Below are 10,833 nucleotides of genomic sequence, written 5' to 3'. Positions count from 1 at the left end.
ATTTATGTAATACAATAGGATAAAATGCAGAAAGAGAAAATTTAGGCTTTTTAACCTGTTTAAAACATCACATCAAGTCAATTTAATTCTCTAAGTATCAGGTTAGACTAAGGATTTCATAACTGTCCTTGTATTTTATTTTATTTTCAGTCTCATGTTTATTGGCTAAAGATTTCAGCTACTCGTGTGCACAAGATAAATTTCAATTTCCAGTAGTGCTTTGTACCCAATAACTATTTGCTAAATAACATAGGATTATAGAAGAGAAACAAGAAGGTCATTGAACAATCCAGTGGGCAACAGGGAGAAAATAATGGTAATAGGTAATTAATTATTTTGGGTCAAGGGAGATGAGAGGTTGGTTACGGGGCTTCCCTTTCCTTCCTTCCATCTTTGCTAGTGATTGTTATTATGTTCTCAAGTATCTGCAGAGTAACAGTGTTGATATTCTTTGTACGATTAAGGAGTGGTAGTATAAGTGAGGGATCTTCAGAAAGGTCATGGAGGGACCAGAAGTTGGTGTAATGGCTATGTTGCTGGACTCCCATGTAGTTGACCACTGTTCTAGTCCTGGACCCTTGGCTTAAACACGCTGGGTGTGTGTGCGTGCATGCTCAAGATCCCAGGAGTCCCAGGAGGAGAATGAAGAAGAAGGGGCTATGGCATGGCCATCTCCCCCTGGGATGCGGGGTGATTTCTCACTTTCTGTCTCTCTGTCTCTCTCTGTCTTTCTGGCAAGTACACAAGCCCTATGGCAAAAACCTCTCAAAAAAAAAAAAAAAGTCATGGAAATGTGTATCATGAAAAAAATGATACATGGGTTTTGAAATTTTTTGCACCAAAATAACCTCACACTTTAATTCCACATTTCCACGAACATTTTGAAAGCCTCTTGTAGTAGTTTATAGCAAATAAAAGGGCTAAAGATTAACTACTAATTCCTATTTCATTTGACAAGCTTTTGAATAAGCTCAGAAAGCCTTGCCAGGTAAACACCAAGTAGGATCACTTTATTTCAAGAAAGAAAAATAATTCAGTTCTTTGACAACAATCTAAGCCTTTTCAACAAGCAGCATTTGGTGTTTTCTCTCACTGCTATAGCTTCATGTTATATCACGTTTTTCTGTTGATAAAGATTATCTACCTATTTCAAAGAAGACCAAAAATAAGCTTACCTCTATCCTTCTTAACTCATCACATCTGCTATTCAATTATGTATTCTTTGCTTGTGGGTACCTGAAATAGTGATAAAGATAGAAAAAGAAAATTAAATATAACTCAACAGCATTTTGTGAGAGGCAAATATTTACAATTATAATTGATGACAGACACACACTCCATAAAACTATTAGCATGCAACTCCAGCTGGAAAAACTGAACAGCAATATGCCTAAGCTGGTTAGCAGCAAAAAAGTAAACCAATCACATCGACAAAATGCCACCATAAACAAAAAAACTGTATTTAAAAGATTAACAGTTTTGGCATTCATCCCTACCATCAAGTATTTCACTTTCTCTTTTTTTTTTTTCCATCAAAATTTAGCTTACGTTTGGTGTTAGCAAGAGTTGCATTACTATTATTGTTAATTTTAGTTCTGTTTATTACCTTGAGGGTTATATATTGTAAAATAATTTTGATGCCTCTAGTTAATGTTAATTAGTTGTTTTAATAGCCTATAGACCTATTTGTTATGTTTTTGTAGGTTTACTTTTTTAACTATCAGGAACTTAATAACTGAGAATATTTAACATTACTGGTGCATAGGCAAAATTACAGAGTTACTATTAGTGTTACCTGTTTAACGTTTAGTCATCCTTTGAGTCCTGCGACATATTTCCTTAATAATCATCAGCCATCAAGTCTGATAGTCTCAAAAGAAATATCAGCCCTCTAAACTGCCTTCAAGGGCGGTGATATTTAGCACTGAAAATTACAAATAAAGTTTTTGAGGTTGAATAGCAACAACTGGCCAGTGACACTGATGATTTGTTTGTCAAAACAAATTGTTAGAAACTACGCAAATGAAGTCCACGCACTCCTTTGAGTGAAAACAATAAAGTGAATCTACGCAATGCTTACATGTTGGATGGGATATTTAATGTGCGGGGAAACTCAAAGGTTGAAGAACTAGGCATTTAGACAGTGGTAAGTGGTAATCTTACCTCTTTATACTCCATTACTCTTTCTCACGAGAGACATGCTAATGCAAACAAGTCAATCAGAATTTGTGTTTAGCAAGATAAAGCTTAGAGGATAGTTTAAAATCCATTTATTATTCTAAATCCATTTTTTTCCATTAACATGTTATACATTAGTGTTTACTAACCATGATTCATGTAACAGTTTAGTTTGTTAACTTTTAAATTATTTAACAACCATAAGTTATTAATACATTTTTAAGTATTACACAAATATCTTAAAACAGGCTTGGGTTCATTTTTGTAATTTTTAAATAGAAAACATTTTAGGCATCTCTTGAAGAAGAAATAAAGCAGGCATTTAAAAGCTAGAAAACAAGTAATTCCAAATTTAGTTTTTACAAAAGTTTTCAGCTTTATTGACAAATTATGGCAAACATATTTGACAAATTGTGGTTTCCTATTTAGAGAAGCTTACACATGGAACTTTATGTGTGTTTTTTTTTTCTTTTTTAACAAATACAGGTTAAAACACTGAACAAATTCAGTTAGCTACATACATACAGTAGCTGCTTGTTTTCAACCCCATTAAAACAGCATTTAAAATTAAATTTACAAACTTAATATCGAACATGTTCATCTAACTGACATATTAAAAGACAGGTTAAAACATCTTATCTACAACTTTATTATCAGCTAGTTCAAAAATCATATTACAATCTTTTAGCAACCCTAAACAACGTCTCTGCTAGTTGGTTGAGACTCAAAATCTGTTAACAGATTCATGCTCTTTCTTAAAAAAAAAAAAAAGAAAAAGAAAAAGAAAAAAAAGAAAAAAAAGGATAAAAGAAAGAAAAAGAAAGATTACACACAACAATGAAAAACAACCAAGAGAATATCATCCTACTGAATGATTTATAGACTATGCTTGCCAATGTCTCTTTCAGTCCATTTTGTAAAATAATATTAGTGTAAATGCCACGCCAACAGTATAGAGGGAAATACAAGAAATATATGGGTGGGAGTATTCATGAGCAGTTATCCCTAAAATAGAAAAAAACAAACAAACAAAAAGGACTATTACTTGTCTTGTTGCTGTTTTTGTGGAGACCACAGGCTATGAATTGTCTTTGAGGTGAGGTCGGGTGAGGAGGACCTTCAATATCTACCGTAGGGGTGTTCCCTGTAACCCCCTCTGGCTGACCTTGGTGGTGGCGCCTTCAAGCTGGAGCGGGTCGTGGTCCATTCTTCTGGTGCTATGAACAAGAGAAAGACAGTAACACACATATGACTTGACAACAGAAACAGTCATTGAAGGCACAATAGTCAGCCATGGAAAAGTGATGAAAAGATCTCAACCTTGAAAGCTAAAGCCTTATTACTTTTTTCAGAGGGTAAAACCATCCAAAAAGTGTATGTATATATACACATACACACAGAGATACACAGTCACTTGGAATTAAACTCTTATGGTATTTTTCAAACAAAAGAGCATTAAAGTCCTTGAATAAATGAACATTTATTGTGTGTCAGCTTTCAATGCCACAAAATGGAAAGAGAAGTATCAATATAAACCACTCTTCATTAATCTGTTTCATACAGATTACAATAAAAAGAATACAGTAGTTCTCAGCCATTGGTTAACTTAAGAACCACCTGGGAATTTTAAACAAACAAAACAAAAAATAGCTAATGCTTGATCTCTACCCCACAAACAAACAGATTAGAAAACCCTATGAGATAAGACCTAGGGTTTCTTATCTTTTGAATGATTTCTAGATGATTTTAGGTGGTCCACTGTTAGATCCATTGTGCTAAATTGTACTAGAGAGAGATAAGATATGAAGTAGAGAAAATTTCAAGCCAAAAAGTCAGTAAAGAGAAAAATTTCTCTCATCAATTTTTCCAAATAAACAACTTGGAAAATAAAGAGCTATTACTAGGAAGGCTCCTCATTTACATGTAGATCTGATTTCCATTAACCTCAATTTCTAAAATTTGCTGCAGGGCATGTGTGCTCACTGCAGAGAGAGAGAGAGAGAGAGAGAGAATTAGAGAGAATGCACGCACCCCCTAGGGGGTGTGGCCACACCATAGTCCCTTCTCCTCCACTCTCCTCTTGGGACTCTGGGCATGCACGCAGACAAGCCCAGTGTGTTTTTCCAAGCTGCCAGGTCCAGGACTCGAATAGCAGTCATGTGGGATACAGTTGTCTTAACCACCACACCACCAGCTGGCCATAACCTCAATGTTTTGAAACCTAATCAAAAAATGAGAAACAAGCAATCAAGGTTTTGAGTACTGTGGAAGTCAGCTATTGTAAATTCTACATCCCCAGAAATAAAATCTATTCCTCCGTCAAGGGGACCTGATATTGGGTTTACGATGACATTTTAGTTGATTCTAGAAACAAGGTTATCTGGGCATTTCAAACAGAATTCAGCCCTTCATAAAGAGCATATTTCATGTGCTGGTGTGTGGTGGAAAGAGGTGTGGACATGGTGAAAGAGATTTCCAAAAATAGCTGGTATGAACAGCAGCCTTAATAGATACAGCAATTGGACAGTTACTGCAGTCTGAGGGCAACTGATGTAGGGCATGTGCCATAGGATAGTTCCAATGTCCTAAACACTCACTCAGAAAGATTATTTAAAAAAAAAAAATTGGGACAAGCAGATAGTGTAATGGTTACATTGCTGGACTCCCATGTGTTCAGCTGTAGTTTGAGTCCCAGACCCGGCAGCTTCAAACTCATGCTGGGCACGTGTGTGTGTGTGTGTGTGTGTGTGTGTGTGTGTGCCCAAGATACCAGGAAGAGAATGAAGAAGAAGGGATTGCAGTGTAGCCATCCCTCTGGGGCATGACTTCTCATTTTCTATCTGTCTCCCTCTGTCTCTCTGGCGAGCACACATGCTCTATGGTAAAAAGGTAAAAATCTCTCATTTTTTTTTAGAGGTTTTTGCTATAGTGCACGTGCGTTTGCCAGAAAGACAAAAAGACAGAGAGACAGAAAGCGAGAAATAACCCCCTAGGGGGGATGGCCACACTGCAATCCCTTCTCCTCCATTCTCCTCTTGGGTTCTTGAGCACGCATGCACATGCGCCCTACGTGAGTTTAAGCCACTGGGTTTGGGACTCGAACCATAGTCGACTACATGGGAGTCCAGTGACATAGCCATTATGCTAACTGCTGGTCCCAAAAATCTCTCTTTAAAAAAAAAGATTAAATTTGCACTTGCTGTAAAATAAACCAAAGAAAACACTAATCATGTAAAAAAAATTATGTTAAAAATAAAAAACTTAAAGAAACAGTAGGTTCTGAGGATATACTTTAGGAGATTTCTACAAGTGATACCTAGTAATAAATGAAAAGTTACATCTGTTTCACTATTGAAGATATATATGCTTGTTTATTTTGGTATTTGATAGGATGTAAAATAAGAGTAAGAATCTAGATAAAAATGAGAAATTTTACCAATGCTCAGAATACAGGTTTATCTAGATCAGGGGTCAACAAACTATGACCTCGGATCCAAAAGGTCAATTTCCTGTCTCCATAAACAAAGCTTAACTAGAACACAGGCATGCTCATTTATCTGAATACTGTCTATGGTGCCAACTTTGATGCTACAGAGTTGAGTATTCGTGACAGATTAAACTGTATGAAAAGTTTAAAAATTCCTATTTTGGGCTTTGACAAAAATTATTTTTAGACTCCCTGCTCTAAACATGCTGTCTGTTTTGGTGGGAGAATGTGGCTAGTTGTTTTGTTTGTTTGTTTGTTTTAAAGAGCCACACCACGTTGGCCAGGCCAGCCTCCAGCCCAGGGTCCTCCTACCTGAGGCTCCTGAGTAGCTGGGATTACAGATGCATGCCACCCACCACACCTGGCCTTTCTGATGTGATCTCCTAAGAACAGAAATTTACTCCCAAAGTGACTATAATGCTCAACACAGACATTTTGGAGAAGAATTTCATGTATTTGCTTGATTGAAATGAAGTGAAACTGGACTGATGTGTTAGAGAGGAAACAAGACTTTGTAGACAAGCTTGAAAGATCCCTATGTCTAGTAAATCTTTATACCATGTCTATGAGAAAATCGAGCATATGTCCATGTTCTTGTCTTCTAGTGATAAAATCTGCTCCAGGTCATCTTTGTTGTTTTTAACAAAAGGAATATATCACTCTTTGTTCCAATTGTTCTAAAGCTCCCTCTCTAGGTTGTACTTTTTTTCCTATAGGGCGCATATGCTCACAGGAAAGACACTGAGACAGAAAGTGAGAAATCACCCCCATGGGGGGGGGGATGTATGCTGCAATCCCTTCTCCTCCATTTTCTTCTTGGGATTTTCAGTGTACACACACATGAGCCTAGTGTGAGTTTCAAGCCACTGGGTCCAGGACTCGAACTGCAGTCAGCCATGCAGGAGTCCAGTGATGCAAACATTACAGCATCTGCTGGTTCCCCCCCAGATTGTACTTTATGAGCTTCAGGAACTGAGCTAATAATATAGGGTTTAAACTTTCTCAAGATATGGACATCCTGGGTCTATTCTTAGATTTTAATGTTCCTGGTAAACATTCCTGCAAAACAGCTGAACAAAATGATCAGAGTGGCAAAAATACCTGCCACATCTACTCTAAAATTTTCAGAAATTTAAATGGGCATAATCCTGGGAACTTGCCACAGAGGAACTAGCAGTTTAGTAAGAACTCATTGACATGACTTAACTTGAATCCTAGTGCAGCTGACTGATGAACTGAAACTCTTCATTTCCTGTTGACCAACACTAGAATAAGGTTTGACACCCAGTGCCTGGACAAAACACGTTGCCAACTTAGGGTTCCATGCAGTGAAAGACTACATGAGCAAAAGAATGAATGAAGAAATACGTGTGAGAACGATAAGGAAGAAAGAACTTAAGATGACAATCTAAATAAACAGTAATTTAAAAAAGAAATTTGGCATTTATTTTAAAAGCTCTATAACTAAAAATCTTACACATTTGATATAGTTAGTCAGACTTCTTATACAAAAGTGTAGTTAGTAAGTACTAAAAATATTTAATTACTGAATTCAATAAAATGATTTTGGTGGAATCTTATTACAAAAAAGTGCATAAACATTTTTGTTTCATTGCACAAAAATGTGCTCTTTTATAATTTTCTGCATATGAATCAATACTATGCTCTGTTCTCCTTGTGTAAGGTTAGGAAAATGGGAAATACTGAACTAGAATGGTAAAGAGGCAGAAAAAATGAATTCCTAGTTAGACAAAAGTGAGTTTTACATTCTCTAAGATCCTTGAAGTTAGCAGAGGAAAATAAAAATTAATTATACTGAATTTAGATCTTGGTTTTATTGTTTACATGTTCTAAATAACAACAGTGAATGGGGCTGGCAGGTGGCGTAGTGGTTAGGGGCACTGGATTCCCACATGCCTGACCACGATTTGAGTCCCAGACCTAGTGGTTTGCTTTCTCAGTTTCTCTGTCACTCTCTCCCTCTCTGGTCAAAAAGGAAGGAAGGAAGGAAGGAAGGAAGGAAGGAAATTAAATAATTCTTTTTTTAAAAAAAGAGAATCAAGATCAGAAAAACATTATTTCTATTTGTGCCACATTTCCTTCACCTATCTTTCCTGATGTCGGAATGCGTACATATATCAGAATACTTACATGATTATAATTTCACTTGATAATACAAATTGGTTTCTCTCTGTGAAGTTATGTTCTTTGGATTTGATCTGGAGAACACTGATTCAGTGTACATTTATCCAATGTCTCTTATATTTTATGGTTAGTCAGTCCCCTCATGGCTCACCAGAATATTGAGGCTCCTGAATTTAATTACTGCAAATTTCAGAAGTGATTCTTAGGAATCCAAAATGATTCTAACCTGAGTCCACCATGGAAACTTGAGCATGGAAAACACCCAGACGTAGAAAGAGACAAATGACTATAAGGACTCTCTTTTATTTTTTTTCCCTGAAATATAATGTTATAAAGGCCTAGAAAATGATTTAGTATTTATCTGTCCTCTTTTGGACTATGGTTTTTTTTGTTTGTTTGTTTGTTTGTTTGTTTGTTTTTTTCAGACAAGTGGATTTAAAATATTCGAGAACTTCCAGTAAATTTCAGAGTCCTAGCCAGTTGTTTCTAGTCCTGTGATGTGATCTAGGATGCTGTTTAAAAAAATTGCAAGCAAGAAGAAATTTCTTCATCTTTTTGGAAAATGAGGTCAACCACAATTCAATTCTTAGACCTGGAAGCTACCAGAAAAGTGTGCCCGCATGCCCAAAATCCAGAAAGAAGGGAGGAGATGGGATTGCAGAGTGACCCCTTACCCCTGCCCTAGTGGGAGTGATTGCTCACTTTCCTTCTCTCTGCATCTCTTTCTCTCCTTTCAGAGGAGCTCACACACCCTATGACAAAAACCCACTAAAAAAAAAAAGATAAGATGTTCTCAATATTAGGATCATTGTCATACGAAAAGCATTAGCTATACCATGAATGTGAATTGAGTAAACAAGTTACTCCAGTTACTCCTTAAATAAGGTGCAAACTAGCTACTTGCCAAATTGAAATTACTAGAATGGGATAGAGAGCTGTGCATCTGAAAATAGCAAATTGGGAGAGAAACAGAGCACCAGTGACTTAACCAAATTGTCATGAGTTACTGACTTGCCAATGCAGAGTTTAAGTTACCATATAATATTTGAAATATAAAATATATTCATATCTATTATATAAGTACTGCATCTCAAAATATTTTTCGTCCTTTTTTCTCTATTGATGATTTCCCATTGGCAGTCACTGTACTAACCTGCGTATGAGGACAGTTTAAGGACCCTTAAACAAAAGAGACAACCAACATGAAGTTTCGTAGATCACAGCACAGGTAAAATTGATGAAGACAGTGTTGAGAAAAACACAGAGGAAACTACTATTTCATCATTCAGTCGAACTTGGATTGAACTCTAACATTTAATCATCTCAAAGAATGAATTTTCTGAGCAAATATACTTAGTAAGAACACAGGTGCTGTTTAACAGTCTGAAAGAATTCATTTTCTTCACAGGCTTTCCTGTAACTATTTGCTATCATACGGCCTGTTTCTAAACTGAAATGAGACATCTTTGAGAGGAGAGAAATTTGAGACAAAGGCATAAAACCAAAAGTACATGTAAGCTGCATATGAATAAATGATGAGAATTTTAAAATCAATTATACAAAATAAGTAAACAGAACTATTCAGAAAGGTATTGTTAGCAATTAGATTGATATATTGAATGTATTTAAAATATAATCATATTTACTTTCTAAAGTTACTCTATCTGGCCAGCCCATGGCCTGCTTAAGGTGGATGTATCCCACATAGCTGGCCATATAAGGTTTCAGTCCTGACCCAGCAGCTTGAGAAACCTGCTGAGTGTATGTGCCTGTGTGCCCCAGATCCCCAAAGGAGAAACAAAGAGACTGCTGCCCATCCACCTTGGGGGAATGGTTTCTTACTACTGTCCACCTTTGTATCTGTCTGGTGGAAACAAAACAGAAACAAAAACTCAGTGATGTTTTTCAATGAGTCAAGTTTCACAGAATACTAGAGTATATCTTCATTATATGCTAATAAGCATACTTGAGGAACATACTACGTTAAGAGAGGAGTATAAATTACCCAGGTAACTCTTGTGTATCAAATGGTACTCTAGTGAATTCTAAAGCTTCTGCATCTCAAATACTGTACTCTCAGCAGAATCAGGCCTATTAAGTTGTGTGCATTTTTCAATATGCTCTCATTCCTGCGATACGTGAGATACTTTGGAGAGAATTCACAGCGGGAAAGAAAAATCTGGATGACTTTTAAAGCTGCAAACCTGTGTTTTCTGATTGTTCTAAAGATACTTTAAACATTGAAGATGTTGGTTAAAACACAAAGCATGAGAACAAGAAAAGTTAGGAAGAGTCAGCATTATTTAAATACCTAGAAAGTCAACTAAAAAGTTTACTGTTAAGGAAGTGGATTTATCTTTCAGGTTATAGTTTTATTCAGAGTAAATTAATTTTAGATCAGTTCAGAAAGAATATAGGATACCATGGAGATTACTAAGGGCACAGCCATCATGTTCACACACTGCTGGTCCTAGCTAGCTATTTATATTTTTGCAATCTGAAAAGAAATGTTTTATAAACCCACAAGAGAGGGCAGTTCATGCTATTTATTTTTAGTGCACTGTAAATCAGCATGCAAAAACCACACCTTAAGTAGAAAACCTAAATTAATTTCTATCATTATACACTGCTAACAGTCTGATTTGAGAATCAGGTAAGAGCATTACAACACGGTTGATTAAAATTCACCCTAGCTTGAGCCGCTCAGTTTATTGGTCTCAATTTAGTTTCTGATCTATCTAAAGAATATGATTCTACTTAAAGGGACCTTTCAAATATAAACTTCTGGCTTGTTTTAAAGCTATTTATTCCTAAAGAGAGTACATTAGGTTAGATATCTGCTATTATAACTCACTATAATCCATTTCACTTAATTTTTAAATATTTATCTGACTAATAAGAAAATGAAGAAACACATTATTATTATATCTTATAAAAACCAACACAGTGGTAGGTATTTAATATATATTCCTAGCAAGCACTCACAATTTTCTTACAAGACAGATGTTTAATATTAATTTCCC

The 10,833-nt window shown here is 35.9% G+C and overlaps 1 protein-coding gene across 1 annotated transcript in view; it reads right to left on the bottom strand.

The window, feature by feature from the left end:
• Positions 1–3,072: 3,072 nt before the first annotated feature.
• Positions 3,073–10,833, bottom strand: part of KHDRBS2 (KH RNA binding domain containing, signal transduction associated 2) — a 528,464-nt gene continuing 520,703 nt past the window's right edge. Inside the window, exon 9 of the mRNA XM_006149188.1 lies at positions 3,073–3,395. Coding sequence (XP_006149250.1) covers positions 3,298–3,395 — 98 coding nt within the window. The 3' untranslated portion in view covers positions 3,073–3,297. The remainder of the gene's footprint in view (positions 3,396–10,833) is intronic.

This window comes from Tupaia chinensis, unplaced genomic scaffold (genome assembly GCF_000334495.1).
Source record: "Tupaia chinensis unplaced genomic scaffold, TupChi_1.0 Scaffold000256_1, whole genome shotgun sequence".
NCBI classification, from domain to species: Eukaryota; Metazoa; Chordata; class Mammalia; order Scandentia; family Tupaiidae; genus Tupaia; species Tupaia belangeri.
The sequence above is the reverse complement of the archived record's forward strand: the minus strand, read 5'-3'. Positions and strand labels throughout refer to the sequence as shown.